Source organism: Microtus oregoni, unplaced genomic scaffold (genome assembly GCF_018167655.1).
Source record: "Microtus oregoni isolate MIOR12 unplaced genomic scaffold, Mior012 000057F_ref0000458, whole genome shotgun sequence".
In the NCBI taxonomy this organism is placed as follows: domain Eukaryota; kingdom Metazoa; phylum Chordata; class Mammalia; order Rodentia; family Cricetidae; genus Microtus; species Microtus oregoni.
The window spans coordinates 29,186-52,831 of record NW_024543833.1 but is presented as its reverse complement, the minus strand read 5'-3'; the positions used below and the strand labels follow the sequence as shown (position 1 = coordinate 52,831).

Genomic DNA, 23,646 nt, shown 5'->3' with positions numbered 1-23,646 from the left:
GGCTGGCTCTGCGGTCTGCGCTTGTCCCCGCGCTCCTCCGAACCCCACAATTCCAACCCGGCTCTTTCCGCCTTTCCCTTCCCCCTCCCCACAGCCCCGCGTCCTCAGGTTGCGTCGCCCACCTCGCCTCCGCAGCACCGAAGGGCAACCTTCGCACTCCCTGACTGCGGGCGCGGGGATCAGACACGCTGTCCTCCGGCCGGCCCCAAGCTCCGGCTGCCCCCGATCCCGAGCCAGCCCGGAGGGGGCGGTGCGCAGCGCAGAGTCTCAGCCCAGCCTGGCCGGCCCTGCTCCTCATTGGTCGTCACCTCGGAGGGAGGGCGGCCCGTCTCGGGCACCTGCCGTCGCCCCTCCACGGGCAGATCGGCGGCTGCGGGACACCGGCGCCCAGAGACAGCAGCACGCGAGGACAGGCCTGGGGCTCGGCGGACCGCCTCACGACTGGCCCTGTCCTTTCGCCACCGCGGCCCCGGCTGCGCTCGCGGGAAACTTTGCCCGGCGAAGTCCTCTGCCCTCCTGGCCAAGCCTTGACAGTTCACCTAACGCCCCCCGGGGCCCCACACAGCGCGCGTGATTGCCACGCCGCCCCTCACGGTGCATCCGCGGCGCCGGGCCGCCAGGATGCGCTACGCAGACCCCTCAGCCAACCGGGATTTGTTGGGGAACCGAACTTTGCTCTTCATTTTCATCTGCGCCTTCGCCTTGGTGACCTTGCTGCAGCAGATCCTGTACAGCAGGAGCTACATCAAGAGGTAAGAAAGTCTGAGGGATGGAATACACCCAGTCTAGAGGTGGCCAATAGGCAGCGGTGGCTTTCTCCGAGCAGGTGACAGGAGGTTTGCCCTTAGCCGGAGCGCACCTCCGTGGTGTGCCCTATTGCATCTCCATCTCTGCTGCTAGCTGGAGGACAGCGCCAGTTGTGTGCCTGTCGTGGTGTGTGTGTGTGTGTGTGTGTGTGTGTGTGTGTGTGTGTGAGAGAGAGAGAGAGAGAGAGAGAGAGAGAGAGAGAGAGAGAGAGAGAGAACTTTGTTCTATTGTGAACGTGGGCAGCACCTTGGAACGCCAAGCAGCTAAACTGACCATAAATGCATGTGCATGCCCAGAGCTGCGCTGTCCCCCAAAACCTACATTTTCGTGGTCATTTGGCTATGACTGGAAGGCCAAAGGTTTCTTTTTTTTCTTCTTAGTATGGCAGTCATAAATTTTTGTGGGGGACTTTGGAGGTAAAGGTTTTTTTTTTTTTTTTCTCCCCAGGAACCCGGGATTAGGTGGGATGGTAGTGGTTGGTCTGTGGCCACACAAAGGGACAGTAAATTTTAGATCTGTGAGACAAACTGATGGCCTTCGAAGTAGATGGTTCTTTCCCATTCATAGCCCCAAAGGTCAGAGCAGCAGAAGTTGAGCTCTCTCACCCCTTCTCCATCCACAGCCAAACTCCTTGAAGAGAAAGGGCAGTCGATGCTGTTCACAGCTTCAGTCTTGGTGTGCGAAAGATGCACGGGCATGCCAGGCTCTGCTGCCCCGTGGAGCCTGAGTTGCTGCCGGCGACCTGCCTGCCTGGAGGTGGGAGCTCTGCCCACGCTCCCGGGTGAGGGTCTCTAGTGGAAAGAGCCCCTCTCCTCTCTGTTGCAGGCCCCTCCTTCACCACCAGTGCCTATCTCATCTCACTGCCGTCCATTCAAATGGATAGCAATGGAAATGTCTACATACATACACACACACACACACACACACACACACACACACTCACCATCTCAAAAGTGCCTCAATAATTAAGTGCTGTTTTCTTCCCAGTCCTGGGGTTTGCATTGGCCACATATGCTCCTACTCGGGGCTGCCCAAAGAGTGGGAGAGGGAGGGTTGCTGTAGTGGGAGAGCTAAGATATCCGCTGTCCTTCCCTGTACCTCTCCAGAACTGAGGGCTATGTGACCCCTTGCCTCGTACATTCTTTTCCAGTCACCCACTGCTCCAGACTTCCCCAGGCAGCTCTCTTCCCTAGTTAGCACCAGCTCGTGTGCTCTGTGTGGTACTGGTGTCTTTAAATACACTTTCTAGTCTCCTGACTTGCTGTGTTTGATCGGTTCCACTAAGATGGTTCCCGAACTATCTGCCCTGCAGCCTTGCTGATCTTGGTACCTGCTTCTCAGTGGGAGCAGCTCTTGGTTTCCTCCCCCTGCTGGTAACTATCCAGAATTGCTGGGGCTCATGGAGCTTCTGGTGGGACAGGAGAGAGACATTAGCTCAAAGTAGGTGCCAACCACACTACTGCCGATTTTTCTGTCAAACTCTGCCTGAGTCTGGTTGGATGGACTGGTTGCCCAGAGCCCAGCAGGTGTATCATCAGTTGGTTCCCATTCTCCATCTCTCAGAGACACTGATCGCTAAACAGCAGGTAAAACCTTGCAGGCCTCTCACTTCAGGAATCCTGTTTAATGCAACCAAACTGTCGAGACTGGTATATGTTCCATCCTAGAAGGGAACCAAGGAAGGGATGCTATAAAGAAGCTGATGATGTGGTTCCAGTGCTCCGTGGGATTAAAGTCTGTCTCTGGAAGCAAACGGCCACAAGTGAGATAAGAAGTACATGGCTGAGAAGAGCGTCTGATGGGCCAGGGGAGACTGCTTGGAGAGGTGGAGCTCTCATGGGCCCTGAAAGCAGGCTAAGATCTAGATAGGGGAGGGACATGCACAGCTATAAGGATGGAAGCAGCAGCCCAGCCTGGGATACAGGCATGGAGCTGTCCCTTCCCGTGTCTCCCTCACCGATCTCACTTGGCTCCATTTCTGGTCTGTCTTCAGGCTCCCCTGGTTCTGTGTCTCGCAACTGACTCAGTTGCTTATGTGTCCTAGTTCATCACATCATAGTTGCTAGGAGTTGGCTCCCATCAGGAAACAACAAAGACCTGCAGGGGAGCTCCCTGGGAAGGCCCTGAGATATAGATTCCTGGGCCCTTGGGTCGAACTCCTTTCTAGGTTGTCATCTGGAAACCCATCTCTCTAACAGGCTCCGAGGAACTAATAGCAAACTCACTTGTTGCTGTAGATCAGTAGGTCTCTGTCAGGTTAATTTCACCCTTAGACATTAGATAGCTGTACTGTCCACACTACTATGTGTACTATGGTCCTGTAGTCAGTGCTACTACGTGTACTATGGTACCACGTAGTGCAGAGCCTGCACTACGAGAGGGTTCTTTCACAAGCCCGGGAAAGGGCCTGGAGATTCACACACACATACACACACACAAACACACACACACACACACACACACACACACACACACGGAGACATGGGTCATTCTTGATTTCCCCAAGAATGCTCCCTTTAGTGTATTCAGGGGCAGCTTATATAGGGATCCTTAACTGATAGCCACGCCCTAGCCAAACGCACCAGAGACCACTCGCCTGACATCAGGAACTCCCGAGGGTCTCATGCTCAGAGCAGCTGCAAACGCAGGAAAACAAGTTGTTTTCTAATTCAGAGTCTGGGGGTCCACAGCCCCAAACAAATAGCCATGTCTTTAGTTGTCACATGGGGACAGGAGATGTTACTGTCATCGAGGAGGAAGCCAGGGGAGATGTCTGAAAACTCCCCAAGGCCCAAGTTGCCTGCCACAGCCAAGATGGTTCAGCCCCAAATGTGGGTGGTGCTGAGGTTGAAAACTGCACGGGGCCAGAAGCTCTGAGCTAGGGACTACAGTTTGCTTTAGGCTGCTTGTGTGTTTAGTAACAAGTCATTAGTAAGTATGGAGAATGAACAAATGATTGGAGACAGAAGTAGATGTGTGTGTGTATGTGTGTGTGTGTGTGTGAATGCGTGTGTGGGTATATGTTTAGTTATAGTCATTGGAAGAGACACAATGAAAAGATGGATCCCATGATGTAAGGGGCATCTTGGTATGTGTCAGACAGCAGTGATTAATGGTTTCAGTGATGTGCTCTAAAGGATAGATTGAGCGTGGTTCTAGGTCATGGGGAGTAGGGTAGTAACTTGGTAAAAGTGCCTGGAAAGGAAGGTTATTTAGGTGTAGTACAGGAAGACTTGGAGGAGGAGGGACACCTGGGGTATAATCTTAGCCACTCAAAAGTGAGGGCACGGCTCAGGGATTCAGAAGACAGCGTTAGAGGACAAGGATGGCAAGGTTGTCTAGTGATGTGGAGCCGTCACAGAGTGAAGTGGGTGATGCGGGTCGATGTGTTTTATTTATCCATATATTTATTTATTTATTTTGAACCCTCCGTCTTGCCTTGGGGTGTGCAATGGAAATTTTGACAAGGTCCACCATATGCCACTAAAATTCTAGCGACGTACGTCTGTGGGGGACAAAAGGAGCAATGTGATGACCTAATAAGAACCATCTCTGTGGAGCAGAAAGCATACACCATGGCTTGGGAGGAAATGACACGGAAGGAGCGAGGTTGTGATGTGCTTGGCTTCCCATGTCTGCTTCAGACTTACTACACATTAAGTACTTACTACACACTGAGGACATACTTACACTGAGTACTTACTACACACTGAGTATTTACTGTATACTAAGTATTTCCTATGCACCGAGTACTTACCCTACACTGAAAACATACTATACACTGAGTACTTGCTGTGCACTGAGCACTGCTGTGCACTGAGTACCACTGGAAGTGCTGAGGATAGTGTGTGCAAGGGCCCAGGTATGGAGAAAGTGAACAAACTCACGGACTATGAGGAAGACAGAAGGGCTTGCATAAAGGCATGGACAAGGGACCCTAAGGGCGAGGAGGGAGCTGCTTCAGGATTATTTGGCTTACAGAGAACATTTGAAGTGGTCTTAAAGAAAGAGGAATGCTCCTTGGGCACAGGTGGAGGTGGGAGGGAGGTTCAGGAGGCCAGCATGAGCCAGGGATGAAGGGCAGGGAGACTGAGCAGTCCACACACAGCAGGGCTAGAGCCGCACTGTCCAGGCAGAGAGACAGACACAGAGTATGGAGAGCAAAGTGAGTGTGTGTGAGAAGGAGTGTGTCGGAGGATGGAGAATCATGGTTTGAGTGTGTGTTTGCTTGGACACGGAAGGCAGTCTGTCTGGAGCAAACCAGCAACTCTCTGGAGAGGAACTCTGAAATGGCACAAGAGGAAGGGCCAGGCTAGCGATGAGGCTTTTGGAATGAATCTCTTGCCATCAAATCAGCGTGTTCTGAACTTTTATGATTGTGATGTCCAGTAAGAAAACAATATCCTTGGGGATAGCGAATTCTGTGAAGTAAGAGTTGGCTTTACTATGAGAATTGTGCCCTGATATTTTCTACTCAATTCATCAAAACGCTGTAGGGAGCTGGAGAGATGGCCTCAGCAGCCTCCTGCAGAGGATCTGGGTTTGGTTCCCAGCACCAACGTGGTGGCTCACAACCATCTGTAGTTCCAGTTCCAGAGAATCAGTTGTCCTCTCCTGGCCTCTGTGGGCATTGTACCATGGTGCATTTTCCATACATGCAGGCAAACACATACACGTAAAATGAAAATAATTAAAAAACCCTCTAGAAGAACTTTCCGTGGCTGGGAATGTAGCTCAATGGTAATGGTGCACTGGAGAGCACGCATGAGGCCCCGGATTCAATCTCCAATACCCACCTTTCTTTTTCATTAAATATATATATACACACACACACACACACACATACATATATTTATTATTTGGCCTTAAGGAGAAAGTTCTAACCCAGACTGCAGCATGGATAAACTTGGCACTCTTACGCTAAATGCAACGAGACAGATACAGGCCCTGTAGGGCTCCACTTTGATGACGTATTTGGAATTGTCAAACATAGAGACAGAAAGAAAGGTGATTGCTGGGTGCTTCGAGGAGGATGAGGTATTAGTCATCATTTAATGGGCAAAAAAAAATTCTGCTGGGGAAGATGAAAAATCAAAATGGGTAAGCTTCCTGCTCCTGGCTGTACGCTCACAACTGGGTAAAATGCCAAGTTCAGACCATGCAGTTTCTTTTTACACTTGTTTATTTGTTGCGTGTGTACGTGTGTAGGTGCCTTGGTGTGAGTGTGTAGGTCAGAGGACAACTTGTTGGGAGTCAATTCTCTCCTTCCGCTGCGTGGATCCTGGAGAGCAAACTCTGGCTGTACGGTGTGGCAGCAGGGGGCTTTATATGCTGAGCCATCTTGCTGGCCCCAGGTTGTGGATTTTACCATAGTAATTTTTTTTAAAAAAAATTGTGAATAATCCACTAGATTTGGTCTGATTGGGAGTGCTGTTGGGAGCTCTCACCTTCAGCTGGAAAGATGCTGATCTCTAGGAGTATGGTGGAGATGAGCAGTAGAGCATTTGCCTAGTGTGTGCCAGGTCCTGGGTTCAGACCTCACCACGATCCCCTCTCTGATCCATGTGATAGAACTGGATGGAAGAGAAGGGAACAGAGTGACAAGTGACAGTGGGCTGAGCACAAAGGGCTCCTTGAGGAATGAATGCCTGCACTCATGAGTAGAAAGGAGCTGCCTCTAGAATCTGAGAGATGGGGAGAGATGAGGAGCATGGGGGATGGGAGGGTGCCAATCCATTCTTCAAGCCACAGATGTTTCTGTGTGTCTGCCATTATGACTAGATTGTGTGCAGGTTGTTCTGTGGTGGTGTTTCCACTTCTCTAGGCTCCGTGTCTGAGTGGGGTTACTGATCGCACGGAAGCCGGTGTTTACCATGGGCAGAGGGGCAGATGTTTTTCAAAGCAGCCACACCATTCCACACTGCCACGTGGGACCCTTCTGGGCCTTCATCTGTGACCAGCTCTTCTTATCAGTCTTTTTCAACACAGCAATTTCCATGGTTTCGGAACAGTGTCTCCCTGAGGCTTGACTTTGCTCTTTCCAGATGACTAAAGCAATGGAACAAAGTTTTGTGTGGTCACTGGCCGTGTGTATCTCTTCTTTGGGAAAATATCTATTCAGGATGCTTGCCTACTTTAAAATTAGAGTATGTGCCTTTTTATTATTGAATTGTAAGAGTCCTTTATATATTCGAAGTGTAAGTCACTTATCAGGTATTGTTGATTTTCCTGGGTGGTTTTGTCACAAGCTAGAGTCATCAGAGGAAGGAGCCTCAGCTGAGGAAATGCCTCCATGAGATCCAGCTGAAGACATCTTTCTCAATTAGTGATCAATGGTGAGGGCCTAGTCCATGGTGGGTGGTGCCATCCCTGGCCTGATGATTGTGGGTTCTTGATTAAGGTGGGCTGAACAAGCCATGAGAAGCAAGTCAGTAAGCAGCGCTCCTCCATGGCCTCTGCTTCAGCTCCTGCCTCCAGGATCCTGCTCTGTTTGAGTTTCTGTCCTGACTTCCTTCAGTGATGAACAGCAATGCTGAAGTGTGAGCCAAAGAAACCTTTTCCTCCTCAACTTGCTTTATGGTCATGGAATCTCTGCACAGCAATAGAAACCCCAAGACATTGACAAGGCATTTCTCTCATTCTAGGAATTATATTTTCCGTCTTATTTATTTTAAAATTTTATTAATTCATTTATTGTTCCGTGCGCAGGTGTTTTGTCTGCATGTATGTCTGTGCACCATATTGTGCCTGGTGCCCTCAGAGGCCAGAAGGAGTCAGATCCCCTGAGGCTGGAATTGCAGATGGTTGTGAGCAGCCATGTGGGTGCTGGCAATCAAATGTGGGTCCTCTGGAAGGACATCCAGCGCTCTGAACTGCAGAGCCAGCTCTCCAGACTTATTTTTATGTCATGTGTGTGAGTGTTTTGCCTCATGTGTTCATGGGCACCACGTTCATGTGATGCCCACAAAGGTAGAAGAGGGTCAGTGCCCCCAGATCTGGAGACACAGAGGGTCGTGAGCCGCAGTTTGGGCACTGGGAACAACAGAACCTGGGCTTTAGCAAGAACAGTCAATGTCTTGACTGTTGATCCACCTCCACAACCCCCTCCTTTAGTTTTTTTTAAATGAAACCTCTGTGGCCCTGTGGGTCAAATAAGGGCCTGGGCATGTCAGGCAAGTAAGCTCCCACTCAGCTACGCCCCGGCCTCACCTTCTCTCTTACAGCTGTTCTTTGAGGCACAAACGTTTGCAGTTTTGATGAAGTCTGAGCTGTCAGTTTGTTGTTGGTGCGACTGGTTGCTGCTCATTAACCATCCATTTGTAAACCGTCACTTAGGGCCTGATAGCAAAGATTTACACATATATTTCCTTCGAAGCATTTTTATAGCCTTTGCTCTTACACTGAGGTAATTTCGAGTTAATTCTTGGACATGCTATTGTAAATCCTGATTATAAAAAGAACGAGAAGATGCTCTCACCGCTAGAACCACTTACTTAGGTCTCAGTAGTTTTGGTACAGGTGGACATCGTCTAGCAGTTACAAACGTTTTATGCACTCATAAACTATGTTATAAAGATTTGTTTTTCTTTTGAGTCTTACCCTTATATCAATGTCTACAGAATGATATGCCATTTGTCTCTACTCTTTTAACGTGGTAAATTGTGTTCATACAACTGGTCACAGTAGTGGACACCCGTGATCCCAGCACTCAGGAAGCTAAGGCAAAGGATTTTGGTTTTGAAGCCAGCACGGGCCATATAAAAAGATACCGTCTCATAAAAGTGCTCCCCAAAAGACATATTAATAGATGCTCAGCGCAGGATTTTAGGGCTAAGCTTAGCTTTTCCTGTGCTAGGCAATGTGAGATTTTGTTGGCTATTATTTTTAGTTAGGGTGATCTTGGCACACATTACCTTTCCCACACTGTCTCTGCCTTTAAAGAAAATCTTGTGAAACAAATTAGGAATAGTCCTTTTCACACTGTTCTTTCAGGGCTGAAGAGATGGCTCTGCGGTTGTGAGCACTGGCTGCCTGCCCTTCGAGAGGACCTGGGTTCAATCCCCCGCATCTTCATGATGTTTTACAACTCTCTGTAGCTCTGCTCCTAGGGACTCCAAAACCCTCTTCTGGCATCTACAGATACCAGGTATACACGTGGTGTCCAGATACACATATAGGCAACACCCCCACACATACACACAAAATAAACAAGTTACAAAAAACCCAAATCTGTCTAGCAGATACAAGTTTTTGGGAGTGTCCTGTGGCAGATTCAGTAGTGCTAGCCACTATAACTTTCCACGCCTAACATTTTTCCTTTTGGAAATACTTTATCAACTACTTCCTTTAGTGATTTGGGACTATTCAGGTTTTCTATCCCTTTAACTTTTGCTTAAGAGTTTCCTAGAAATTAAAAAAGTTAAGTTTAATGGCATGAAGCTTATGAGTTTCAATTATTCTTTGCTATATCTATATTTTTGTCTCCTTTAAAATAATTTAAAATTTAAACATTTGTTTACTTATTTCCTTATATATTTCCAATATCTATTTAAATACTTTACATATATGAGTGCTTTGAATGTGTGTGTACTCCTTGCATGCCTGATGTCCACGGAGGCCAGAAGAGGTAGCAGATCCCATGAGGTGGAGTTGTGGATGATCGTGAACCACTGTGTGAGTGCTGAGAACTTAACCTAGGTCCTCTGGAAGAGCAATAAGTGCAATTAACAGATAAGCCATCTCTCCAGATCCTTATTTTTATTTTAAATTATGTGTATGAGTGTGTGTTTGTACATGTGAGTGCAGTGCCCAAGGAGGCTAGCAGAGTGCTTTGGGTCCTGATGGCCTGATGTGGGTGCCAGGAACTGGGTCCTCTGCAAGAGCAGTATACACTCCTAACTGTCGAAACATCTTTTTGTCTGCTTTTCTTTTCTTTTTTGTGTGTTTTTTTTTCTTTTTTGGTTTTTTGAGACAGGGTTTCTCTGTAGCTTTGGAGCCTGTCCTGGAACTAGCTCTTGTAGACCAGGCTGATCTCAAACTCACAGAGATCCTCGTGCCTCTGCCTCCTGAGTGCTGGGATTAAAGGCGTGCACCACCATCGCCTGGCTCGTCTGTTTTTGATATGGTTTTGATAATCTTTGTAAATGATGGCATCTTTCCCGTGCTGATTTTCTCTTGGACGTTCACTGCTTCACTTGTGATTATGCTCTGGTGGTATTCTGTCATGAATTTTCTTAACTCTCTATGTCTTTCTTACTATCTATATAAGCATGAATTTTCTTAACTCTCTATGTCTTTCTTACTATCTATATAAGCATGAATTTTCTTAACTCTCTATGTCTTTCTTACTATCTATATAAGCATGAATTTTCTTAACTCTCTATGGCTTTCTTACTATCTATATAAGCATGAATTTTCTTAACTCTCTATGTCTTTCTTACTATCTATATAAGCATGAATTTTCTTAACTCTCTATGTCTTTCTTACTATCTATATAAGCATGAATTTTCTTAACTCTCTATGGCTTTCTTACTATCTATATAAGCATGAATTTTCTTAACTCTCTATGTCTTTCTTACTATCTATATAAGCATGAATTTTCTTAACTCTCTATGTCTTTCTTACTATCTATATAAGCATGAATTTTCTTAACTCTCTATGGCTTTCTTACTATCTATATAAGCATGAATTTTCTTAACTCTCTATGTCTTTCTTACTATCTATATAAGCATGAATTTTCTTAACTCTCTATGGCTTTCTTACTATCTATATAAGCATGAATTTTCTTAACTCTCTATGTCTTTCTTACTATCTATATAAGCATGAATTTTCTTAACTCTCTATGGCTTTCTTACTATCTGTATAAGCCGTGAAGGCAGGAAATCACTCCTTCAACTACACTTCTTCGGCTGGGGAACGATGGCAATACCAACCACTATATGCTCATTTTGTCGATGGGGAAACTGAGGCACAATGAGATTTAAAATGTGTTTAAAGACATATAGCTCCTATCACACTGGCATTTTTTATTCTATAAATTTAGAAATGTTTGGAATTTTCCATTTTTTATTTTCCCTCCTCCTTCTTCTATTTTTTTCTAGCCCCCTCTTTCTGTTCCCCTTTCCTTTCTCCTTCTCCTTTCTTCTCCTTCTCTTTCCTTTTTTTGTTTTTTGTTTTTTTTGTTTTTTGAGACAGGGTCTCCCTACAAAGCCCAGGCTGTCCTGGAACTTACTTACTTTGTGGAGCAGACTGGCCTTGAACTCACAGAGATTCACCTGCCTATGCCTTTTGAGTACTGAGATTGAAGGTATGTGCCACTATGCCCTGCTTCTTTTATCTTCTTTCCAAAAAGCTTGAATAAATTTTATTGAAGCATGATTAATAAAAGCTCAGAGACAGATATCAGGGTTCAACCTGAAGATCAGAAAATCAAAGCAGCCAGCAACTGGCTTTTATCTCTACCTCAGTCAGAAAATAGTGATCCTGCCTCCAGGAACCTCAGAATGAGACTGTGCCTGAGAGCTGTCTCCTCTTATTTTATATTCTTCTCTAGTGCTGGGGTTAAAGGTGTGCACCCAGTTTTTATGGCAAGATAGTGTGACTACTGGGATTAAATGTGTGTGTCACCACAGCCTGGTCTGTAAGGCTGGCCAGTATGGCTGTTTTACTTTTCTGATCTTCAGGCAAGCCTTATTTACAATAAAGTACAAATAAAATGCCACTGTATTTTATTATAAAAACCTTGCAAATTAAAAAAAAAGACAGGTGGTGGTTGTGTATGCCTTTAACCCCAGCACTCAGAAGGCAGAGATAGGAGGATCTTTATGAGTTTGAGGCCAGCCTGATCTACAGAGTGAGTTCCAGGACAACCAAGGCGACACAGAGAAACCCTGTCTCAAAAAAACCAAAACCGAAAAGAAACAAAAAATAACTCTTGCAAATAAATTTTTAAGAAATTACACACAAAAATGAACCAAAGCCTATACAACTCGAGGAATTTCTTTTAAAAATTGTGTTGGCTCGAAATGTGTAGAAGTGATATTTATGGTGTTGACCACCCCTTCAACATTTGCATGTCTTTATTTCATGCCCGATGCAACCAGGGTACAGGCACAGTTTGTGTATCTATTTTCATGATCTTTGGTTTTTACTTAGACAGCACATTTGTATTTGCTGCGACGGCTGAAGACTAAGGATTGATCTCTTTTATCTTGTTCTGTCTGATTCGCACGTCCTTATCCCAGTCTCACTCTGGCCTTCTGTGTGGTGTTCTTGGTTTCAGGCAGAAGTTTCTAGGTTGACCCTTCACCTTAGGTAGGCCGTTTTAGACTCTTGTGTGGGTTCCACAAATCCCTGGGATTGGCTGATGTCCCCTGGGTAGCTCTGGCTTCAGACTCACTCAGTGCACACTTCCTTGTCATCTTCACATAGCGGACAATGAGGAATACTGAGAACTCAAGAACAATCGCAGTTGGTTTTTGATCCTACTGCACGTACTGGCTTTGGGGGAGCCTAGGCAGTGTGGATGCTCACCTTACGAGACCTGGATAGAGGTGGGCGGTCCTTGGGCTTCCCACAGGTCAGGGAACCCTGATTGCTCTTCCAGCAGATGAGGGAGGGGGACTTGATCAGGGGAGGGGGAGGGAAATGGGAAGCGGGTGCGGGGAGGAGGCAGAAATTCTTAATAAATAAATAAATTAAAAAAAAAGAAGACACTTAGGGACACTGTCATTGTTGTCTTAGCATTTGTATGGAAGGGTGCTGCAGACAGGGCTGGGCTCCCTGAAGAACAGGCTCGGAGCCAGACGTTAGCATGCAGGATGTTTCCTAAGGAGAGCTCTGGGGCTCAAGACCAAAGAAAAGGAGAAAGGGAGAAACAGAGGCAGCCTCAGTTGATCGCAGAGGCCTTTCAGCTGGAGTGGTCCTTCAGGTTTGCCCTGGTTTGGAGTGAGAGGTTAAGTCTTTGTGGCTCTGTATGGATCAGTTGTTGGCTCAGGGCTGCCTCTGGCAGGGGACATAATCTTGGGAAAGGACACAGTTCCAAGGTGGGCTGGGGGTGCTGAGAGCTGCTGACTGGCAGCTCATGGTACCCCTGCAGATAAGGGTGGAGTCCTCATTCCTGTAGGCAGGGAAGGCACATCCTAGCTCTGCCAGGCAGCATATCTACGGTTGTGCTGGGAATTACATTTCTTGAGTGTCTCTGTTTACCTCCCCTTACATCCAGTCAGAAGTCTTCCTCCTATTGGCCAGCTTGTTCTGGAAGAACACTTGAAGCCCAATGTTCCGATTCTCAGTCAAGAGTCTTTTACATGCCTGACATCTGCCCTAATTCAGGCTTCTAGCCATGCTGTGCCCAAGCCTCCTGTTCCTAGCTGGCTGCCTGACCATCTAAGTCCACCCACTCTTTCCATTCTCAGCCCACAGTGTTCCTTTGTCCCTTGAATTCCTAGTACCCATGCTGGCTCTACTGAGAAGCCATGCTCAGTACTGTGTGTGCTGTGGCTTCCTGTGTCCATAGAGTGAACCTTAGACTCGAGCTCTCTTCCGACTGTGCCAAGTGTAGGGGACTCACATATACAGCCCAGCCTCCTTTTCCTGGTGCCCACAGGGAGGGAATCTAGGCTGCGCCATGTGGCTGGTGCACGCCTGAGACTCGAGGTTAGGAAACTGGGTCAAGGAAAAGGACAGCCTGCCTCTGTGCTACCTTCGTGTGTATTTTGAGGCTCTTATCATGAAGCCAGCCCCCACCCAATCCTGCCCCAGGGACAAAGCTTGCTGTTCCATTTCCCAAAGAAAACAGGTGCAACCCAAAAGGCTGGGACCGTGGCGGGTGGATGTAGCTATCCAGAGCGTGGCTCTTGCGGGGTGGGATGTCCTAGAAAAGAGAGAGGATATTGAGTAGATTGTGGCCTGGGGCAGGAGCTGTGCTGTTGGCTTTACAGCTTGGCTGGTCAGGGCCAGCAGCTTCTGAGCACTTGCTCCAGGGCTGAGAGTGAGGATAGACAGGAGCCAGCAAACAAAGCCTGCTGAGACCCGGCTCTCCTCTCCGTGTCAGGCCTGTGCTTGCAGGAACCTCAGTGGAGCATCTCCCTTCGCATGGCGCTGTGTCCTGCTCTGTGCCCTGCACAAGCGAGCAGCTGGAGTTCCTGTTCCTCCTCCAGTGTCCTTCAGGGATGTGGCGATACCCCATACATACCTGCATTCCATCTCCTTTTGCTTGCTTTTTCTTTCCAGCCCTTTCTGAATCATGTTCTTTTGGGGGAAAGTTGGTCTTGTATAGGGTTTAGCTTCTCCTCTTTATTTAAGTTTATTTACATCTCACCTAAAAATTTACCCACTTAACTTCTAACCCTAAGGATTATCCTAAGGACCCCCACCCCCACCCCGCTGCTGCATTCACACACTAGGAGAAGGGCTCATCAGGTAAAATATTACTGTAATTATTGATGAAGAGGCATGAGCCAGGCTCTGACTCCAAGTGAGCATACACTATTTACCCCACACTGTAGCCCCATTCAGGAGACAGTCTTCTCTAGTTTGCCCTCGCGCATAGATGGTAAATGCCCCATTCAGTTGCCATGGAGACAGCATTCCTGAGAGTGCTGACTCACAGAAGGAAAGTTTATTTGGACTTGAGGTTTGGGGGCTCAGTGCGTGCTTGAGCATGTGGCTGCTCTGGCCTGTGGTGAGTCATGGTGGATGCTCGTAGGGGAGAGGATGCTTACCTCATGATAGCCAGGGAACACTAGAGACAGAAGTGGTTGGAATTTAGTATACCCCTCAAGGCACACTCCTAATTGCCCACCTTCCCTCCCCCAGACCCTACCTGTGGAGCTTTGAATGAGAATGACCCCCATGGGCTCAAATATTTGCAAGCCTCATCCCCAGTTGGTAAACTGTTATGGGAAGATTGGGAGGAGTGGTCTTGTTGGAAGATGTGTGTCACTGGGGATGGGCTTTGAGGTTTCAAAAGCTCAGGACAAGCCCAGTCTCTCTCTCTGCTGGCTGCCTGTAGATCAGTTTGTAGATCTCAGCCTCAGGCTTGCACGCCACCAAGCTTCCTGTCATGATGACAATAGATTAATTCTCCGAAACTGTAAGCAAGCCCCTAATTGCATGCGTTCCTTTATAAGAGTCGCCCTGGTCATGGTGTCTCTTCATGACAACAGAACAGTATCTAAGACCCAGCCCTAAAGATTCCACCATCTTTCAGTAGCACCGCAAGCTGGAGACCTGTAACAGGTAGGTCTTTGTGGGTCATCGAGGACCCGATTTACAGCACAGAGGAATCTAGGTACAGCCGCACAGCCTGTAAGGTCCTGGTCGGAGGCACCTTCTTCATCTCATTTCTCAGGACCCAGCACAAGGACTCTGATTAGGCGTTGAGTGATTGTATGCACACAAAAGAAATTGAAGCTCCTTTTCTTAACGATTGTTCGTTAAACACCAACTCAGCTTAGTGCTGGGGGAAAAGATGGAGATTCTGGTTTTGGAGAACTGCCAGGTTCCGGAAACTGGATTTGGAAGTGCTATAATTTAGATCTGGAATGATCCCCAAAGGTTTCCTAGATTAGGACTTGATCTTCAACTTGGCATCTTCAAGAGCCGGAGCCTCACGGGAGTTTTATGCTGTTGTGAGTGTGCCCAAGACTGACGTGTACTCTTCCCCCGCCCATCTTGTTACTTCTTGTAAGCAGTTCCTCCTTGAAACAAATGTTGAGTGGGTTGTTAACTACAAGCGGCTGGGAAGGATGTGGCTGTCTGTACTGGATGACCCAAGTGCCCGCTGTGTGTGTCTCCTGGAGGGGAACTGAAGAGCTGAGCAGGGAGAGGATGGGGTGTGCAGTAGAAGTTCTGGATTCCAGACAAGCGTTAAGAATGACAGTGTTGAGCCTGGGCAGGGTGACGTGGCACACACCTTTAATCCCAGTGCTGGGGGCGGGGGGTGGGGGAAGAGGCAGGTAGATCTTTGTATTTCACAACCAGTGAGTTCCAGGACATTCAGGTCTACATAGAGAAATTCTGTCTTGAAAAAAAGAAGAATTATAGTGCTGGGCCTGGAGGCACCCTCAATCCAGTGTAGGACTGTGGCCATGTGGCACTGGTCCCAGAGCCAACCTCCGTGCTCTTCCTCTGAACCCATCCTTGGCTGGATGACACCCAGGAATTCCCCCTTTGGTTTCTGCCATCTGCACTGTGGGTCTTGCACCTTTCAAAAAGTCCGGCCGAGCTACAGAGCTTTAGACTCTTCTCGGCTCAGCAGCTCCTCAGGAGGGACTCAAGGAACCACTCCTCATCCGCTCAGAGCCCTCATCTGCCCTGCTCTGCGCCACTAGCCAATCTCCTCCCTCCCTTTATAGGAGTGGGGAGAGCTGGGGGCCAGCCTGATGACCATGTCTGGTGGACAAACCATGAGAGAATGAGCAACCCCCACTCCCCACTCCTGCCCCATGGCTTTCTAGTCAAGTCATTCTGGAGTATTGAGAGAGGAATCAAGAATCAGTCAGCAGCAGGACAGGACAGAGAGCGGGCTTCTGACCACACTGTTAATTCCCCAGTCAACGCTGGGGCCTTTCTGAAATTGGGCCATCTCCCTGGAGAAAGCTTCAAGGGAGGAGAGACAGGTGGCATCACTTCCATGAACTGAGGCTTCACCAGCTGCCACCCTGCCCCTGGCTTCCCAGTCCATATGCTTCAGGTCTTTGTTGCCCATCCTTGCTGGGTGTTCTTTCCCAGAAGTCTCTGCTCACACGTCCCTGCCCACTCTTGTCCTGAAAGGCCACACACCAAGTCCTGTGACCTTCTTCCTATCGGCTGTTATTTCCCATCATGTCTTTTACCTTCTGGCACACTCTTTTGTCAGCAAGCTATTTACTTGGTGTCCAGCTCCCTCTAGCTCAGGGATTCTCAACCTTTCTGATGCTGCGACCCTTTAATACAGTCCCTCATGCGTGGTGGTGACTCTCAACCTCAACCACAACATTATTTTTGTTGCTACTTCATAGGTGTAACTTTGCTACCTTTATGAATCATTCTGCAAATATCTGTGTTTTCTGATGGTCTTAGGTGTCCCCTGTGAAGGGGTCAGTCGACTCCCCAAAGGGGTCATGACCCACAGGTTGAGAACCCCTGTTCTAGCTGGCATTCAGCACTTGGGTCAGGACCACTACTGAACCTTGGCGTCCAGACTCACGGCTGTGTGATGAGTACGGAATGATACGATAGAGTATATGTCACATGGTGTAACAAAACTAGACCGAGTCGATAAAGACAAAACATGTGCCTCGGCCACCTGTGAGGCACAAGACTAATTCCATGATTCATAAGTGAGGGCTGTTAAAGCTTTGCCCTTCCACACTGGGCTTAGTGAGAAAGAAGTGGATCCTTTAAAATTATTTAATTAAAAATATTACTAAACCTTGTCTGCCACCGGTGGGAATTAGTTAATTTTGAGACAAAATTTCAAACTCAACATCTTCCTGCTTCAGTCTGCCAAGCCAGGCACCACAACCAGCCAGGCAACTTACCACTGTTGGGGTGCCTTCCTCCTACCCATAAGGCCATGGGAAGACCTTGGAGGGCTTGTATGGAACAAGACCTTAGGGGGACTCCCTGAACCACAGTGTTCTCACCTGGTCTGCCTTTTGCTTTCTAGAAACTTTTGGAATCTAGGTTCAGATGACCCAAACAGCATTCTCTCTGGGGCTTCTTCTGTTCTCTCTCTCTTATTGAAAATAGATTTTTTTCATTCACTATATTCTGATGTTTTCCCTTCCCCAACTCCTCCGAGGTCCTCCCCACCTCCTCTTCCATCCAGATGCACACCCTTCCTGTCTCTTCTTAGAGCACAAATCAGCACCTAAAGAATAATAATACAATAAAATAAAATGAGATCAAACAAATCAGAGCAGGAAAAGCAAACAGAAGAAAAAGAACAAGAAACGCATAGATGCCGAGACACACTGACACACACAGGAATCTCATTAAACCACAAAACTGTAAGCCACAATATATATGCAAAGGAACTGCAAGGTAAAAAAATAAAATTAAAAAATTAATTAATGCCCTGCTTATTTGGAAATAGTATAATCGATTTTTTAGAGAAATCAGAAAACACTACCAGCCTAAAAGAAGAATAAACTTTAGTGCCACATGCAAATATAACCAGCTTTGTGGTAGAAAACCTTGCAAAAGTACGACATGCCACATTGTGGTGGTTTGAAAGAAAATGGCTCCCATAGGGAGTGAGTGCCACTATTAGGAACTGTGGCTTTGCTGGAGTAGGTGTGGCTGGGGGAAGTGTGTCACTGTGGGGGCAGGCTTTGAGGTCTCCTATGTTCAAGTTACATTTGGTGTGGCACACAGTTCACTTCCTGTTGCCTGCAGATCAAGATGTAGAACTCTCAGCTCCTTCTCCAGCACCATGTCTGCCTGCATGCCACCTGTCATGATGATAATGGACACTGTAAGCTAGCTCAGTTAATTGTGTTCCTTTATAAGAGTTGCCAAGCTCATGGTGTCTCTTCACAGCTGTAGAAACCCTAAGACACACACCCTCTTTGGTAGCCTGCTTTTCTCCATTTAATTTATAGCTAGCACCCCATCTGCTGCCCAGACCTTGCACTTAGTGACTGTCTGTTGATCTTTGCATAACTCTGGGAGAGGCCCTGTTCTGTGGGTGGGAAGGTAACAGTGTGCCTAGCTGACCTTTTGAGCAGTCCGTGGGAAAGCTTTTCTTCTCCCCAGACTCTTTAACTATACATGTAAATCAGTGTCCTCATTGGCTTTCTGCTGCTGTAATAAAGACCATGACCAAAAGAAACGGGGAAGGAAGGGTTTATTTGACTTGCACTTGCACATCACTGTCCATCATTGAGTGATGTCAGGATAGGAACTCAAGTAGAAACGCCGAGGCAGGGGCTGAAGTAGAGGCCATGGGGGAGCACTACTTGCTAGCCTGCTGTCCTGGCTAGTTTCATGCCAACTTAACACAAGCTAGAGTCATCTAAAAGGAGGGAAACTCATTTGAGAAAATACCTCCGTAAGATTTGGCTGTAGACAGCCTGTAGGGCATTTTCTTAATAAGTAATTGATGGGGAGGACCAAGTCCATTGTGTGTGGTGCTATCTGGGCTGGCCATCCTGGGTTCTATAGGAAAGCAGACTGAGCAAGCCATGAGGAGCAAGCCAGTAAGCAGCACCTCTCCACTGCCTCTACATCAGCTCTGGCCTCCAGGTTCCTTCCCTGTTTGAGTTCTTATCCTGACTTCCTTTAGTGCATAGTGATGCACTATGATGTGAACATGTAAGTCAAATAAATCCTTTCCTCCCCAACTTGCCTTTGGTCAAAGTGTTTCATCACAGCAGAAGAAACCCTAACTAAGGCAGAAATTGGTACCAGGGTTGTGGAGTGTTGCTGTGACAGATCTGACCATGTTATGGGGAGGATTGTGCAAGGACTTTGGACTGGAAAAGCCACTGAGCGTTAAGAGGTTTGTAGGATGTTCTGTGGGAGCCTGGAAGATAAGAACGTTGAGAGCAGTGCAGAGGATGGAGGCCTGGCTTGTGGAGTTTCAGAGGGAAACGAAGACTCCATCAGGCCTTTTAGGTGAAGACTGTACGGTGTCTGGTTGGCTGGAGCTGAAGAATCAGCTGTGACAAATGAAAGACCAGAACTACGAAAGTGAAGCCTTTGCGTTACTGGGGTAATGGATGCTGGTCGGCTGGAGCTAAGAGATTAGAGGTGGTTAAGAAGAGACCAGCGTCACTGAGTGAAATCCCCTGCGAAGCGTTTCCTGAGAGTCAACACCCAGAGGCTGTGTCCAGAGGTGAACCTTGTGCTGGCAGCAGAACTTTGTTGTGTAGGAGTCACCACATAGTGCTGCTTCTGAAGGCCTGAGGGGGTCATGAAAAACAGCTGTGGTTGGCACTGTGCGCAGCCTGGAGAGGCCATTGAAGGCGCACAGCTGAAGGGGTAATGAGAGAAGTTGAGGCTTTGTATTGTGAAAACAGCCCAAGAGAAGCTGTTGGTGAAAGTGCAGCCCAGTTGCCACAGAGAACACAGCATTTTGGAGATGCCAGTACCATGGAACAGCCACCAAGAACAGTCAGTAACAGTTTTGGAGTGGAGCCATCCAGAGCCTTAGAAACAAGCTGTGTGTGCTTCAGAGGGCAGAACAGGAGAAGTGACCCAAGCCCCTTGGAGGATCCCCAAAGATCACGAGTGAATCCCAGATAATTGGAGACTTTCGGAGTTTGATTTTGCTTTGTCCAGACTGTGGCTGTGTCCTGGCTCTTTCCTCTTGAAACAAGAAAGTATTTAACTTATTTTACAGGAACCCACAGTCGAGAGACTGAATTTAAAATGGATTTTAGGTTTTAAAAGAGACTTTAGATTTTTAAATAGACTGAATTTCAGTGTTTGAATTTGTAGAGACTGTGGGACTTTTTAAGTTTGTAGAATGTTTTATATTGTGATGTTTATATTAATGTGTGATCTTGGGGATGAACAAGAAAGGAAAGGTGATGACTTTAACAGTGATATGTTTTTGGGTCAAGTTGACAAGGGATCAATTGTCGTGGTTAGCTTTATGTCAACTAGACACAAGCTAGAGTCATCTGAAAGGAGGAAACTTCAACTGAGAAAATGTCTCCATACGGTCTATCTGTAAGGCTTTTTCTTAATTAGGGGTTGGTGGGGATGGTGTCATCTGTGGGCTGGTGTTCCTGGTTTTAATAAGAAAGCAGGCCGAGCAAGCCATGAGGAGCAAGCCAGTAAGCAGCACCTGTCCATGACCTATGCATCAGCTGCTGCCTCCAGGTTCCTGCCCTGCTTGAGTTCCTGTCCTGACTTCCTTCAGTGATGAATGACAATGTAGAAGTATAAGCCAAATAAATTGTTTCCTCCCCAACTTGCTGGTTGTGGTATTTCATCCCAACAATAGAAACCCTAAGAAACTTGCTCTCCATAGCTTGCTCAGCCTGTTTTCTGATATAACCCAAGACAACTTATCTGCCTAGAAATGGCACTAGCGACAGTAGTATGGGCCCTCGCCGTCAATCCTACTGAAGAAAATACCCCACAGGTTCTCTAACAGGGCAATCTAATGAAGTATTTTCTCAACTGAGCTTCCCTCTTCCCAAATGACCTTAGCTTCTGTCAAGTTGACAAACTAACCAGCATAACCAACTAGCTGACAAAATCTCAGGTTGAAAGGTCTTCCTTGTCTATGGGTAGTTTTGGTTAGGGCTTTTAGAAATAAGAGTTTTTAAAGTCAGTCCTGGGCAGTGGTCTTGCCCACTTGTTAGCCTCGGGCTCTTGGGCATGTGACTAAAGCTCTCTGGGATTCAAGGTTTTCATCTGTAACTGAAGATGGTGAGGCAGCCTGCATCTGTGGTCCTTGTTCTTGATAGGGCTCAGCAAAGCCCCTCCCCTGCGCAAACCACACCCATAAGTTGACACATACCTCATGATTTCTTAAAGAGCAAAGAACACACAATCACTTCAACAAACACATCGATGTACAGCTGTAGGGTCAGACCACGGTGGATTGCTGTTCTTTTCTAAAGAGCCTGGCAACTAGATGGACATTCTTCTGCCTTGGTTTCAGGGACCTTGCCTGTTCCTCTTCCAGGCTAAGCTCTCTCCGCTGTGGAGGCTTGAGAGGATGAAAGGCAGCAACAGCCATTCAGTAAAGCATGAGAAGAGTGAGAACTTTGTGTATACAGCTATCCATTAGTAAGGTCCCAAGAGGACTCAGACCAGACTTGGCTAGGAGGTGGGTCAGCCTGCTTGTGACAGGTGAGCAGGACTCCCAAGGAGGGAGATAGTAGGCACTGGAATTAGCAGATCCAAGGGGCCCGATTTTCCTTAAAGGTTTATAGTTGGGTATTCAGCACTGCTAGACTGAAAATACTCTGTATTTTCTAGGTCTTTATTGTGAGTGTGCTTTAATTTTTGTCCCCTTGTGAATGAGCAAAATTGTGGGAAGTCAGTCATTTACCCTCCTTGACTGACAGATGATGAACTTCCCTTATGTTGAGCAGCAAGCAGTCAGCTCAGAAGCTCCTCTTCAAGTGACCTACTGGGTTGTTTTATGGTATCCTGGTGGCTTTGAATACTTGAGGGACACCTTCGAGAAACTCCACTCCTGCCATAAGCAACACTTTCATCCATGACTGGTAGCTAGAATGTTCAGGAAAGTGTCTTCCAGTTACATCTACTCCAGTCTAGGGCAACACTGGAGAACTTACTCTGCCCATTCCAGGCCTCAGTGATTTCCAGATGACCAGGCTTGAAGCTCCATCCTGAACTGTAGCTGCAGAGTTCTCTGCCCTGCCTTCAACAGGTAGAATGAGGAACAGTACACCCCAGTGTAAAAAGCCTGCGGTTGGCAGATACCAGTTGTACCTATACATGATTTGTGATTAGTTCTCAGGAAGGATTGTGATTGATCTAGGAGAAACTGGAAGGTGTGATGTTATTGGTGCAAAGTACAATCCCATGTTTGCATGCCACACCCCTTCTGAGTGTGGCACCATTACTAGGCTGTGCCCTGTACTTTTTGAGTCAGCAAGAGAGTCTTCTGTGTTCTGCCTTCTTGTGTTGCACCATTAGTTCCAATAAAAGATGTCCTTAAGTGGTCTACTCTTATTTATTTGTGGTCTTTAGGATAGGACAGGCTGAATTGATAATGTGAGGAGTGGGCCGTGGTGGCCATGGCTATGATAATGATGGCAGCTGTTGCAGCAGCTGTGGCAGTAGCAATAGCAGTAAGAAGGTGGCTGAAGAGGTCAAGCATGAGTTTGAGCACCTCCTGTAGTGGGCAGAGGTAGTCAGTGATGGTGAAAGCTTAGAGACAGAGAAGAAGGAGAAGCAAGCAGAAGACTGAAGGCTCTATAGCAGACTTTGGGCTCCAGTTACTTCCAAGGCTCAAAGGCCCAAGGGTCTTGACACACGAGGCTTGAGAACTTTACAGGTGCTGTTGAGGGCTCAGGGTTCCAGCGCCCTGGGGGACTGTGGCATAGGCAGGTGCTGAGTGCTATTACTACAGCTGCTAATAACCCAACAGATGCTGCTAGGTGAGGCCAGGAGCAGTAAGCCTATGACTGGAGCACCCAGAACTGTAAGCCTCCATCTTCTAGAAGCTGGAGCCACAAGCCTCTGGTCTCAGGGTTTAAGAGCTACAAGCATCTGAATCTGCCATTCCAGGATCCTCAGCCTTTGGTGCTCAAGGGCCCAGGCCTACCAATTCTTTGTCTTCTGGGGATTTCCATCTGAATAGAGAAAAACTGACCTCAGCAAGCTGAATGGTAACAAGAGCTGAACTTTCACTCAAAGATGCCAGAGACATCCTAGGCTGTTTCTTCATTTGAAATATGGGGACAGAGACCACAAGAAGTGCAGAGAACTGACTGAGGTCACCAGTCAATTGGAGGAGTATGGATGGAACAACTCCAAAAACCATCCGCTCTCCCCATCCCGTAGTTAAGAGGCTACTTATTAATAATTTTATTAACTATTTACCCCAGTTTTTCATCTCTCTCCTCTTCCCTCTACCCACAGCTCCCCTTTTCCTTCCTTCTTAATTCTGTTCTGACTTTGAATTTCAAGCTTCCTTTATCAGAAGTGGTCACTCGTTTCCTCATACGTAAGGGCCAGGCAGTTGCTAAGGGCTTTGGAAATACTATGCATTGTTGTATAGCAGTGGTTCCCAGTAAGGGTGAGTTTGTTTCCAGGAATCATTGACATCTGGAGACACTTTGATAATCATAACAGGCAAGCTAAAGGCCAGATACAACTGACAGAGCTGGGGACATCATTCAACACCTTCTGCAGCAC

At 47.2% G+C, this 23,646-nt stretch overlaps 1 protein-coding gene across 2 annotated transcripts in view; it reads left to right on the top strand.

The window, feature by feature from the left end:
- The first annotated feature begins 606 nt into the window (after positions 1-606).
- Positions 607-23,646, top strand: part of LOC121438837 (alpha-2,8-sialyltransferase 8E-like) — a 51,436-nt gene continuing 28,396 nt past the window's right edge. For both annotated transcript variants that reach the window (XM_041639310.1, XM_041639309.1), the window contains exon 1: positions 607-752. In XM_041639310.1, the coding sequence (XP_041495244.1) occupies positions 622-752 (131 nt within the window). In that variant the 5' untranslated portion in view covers positions 607-621. The remainder of the gene's footprint in view (positions 753-23,646) is intronic.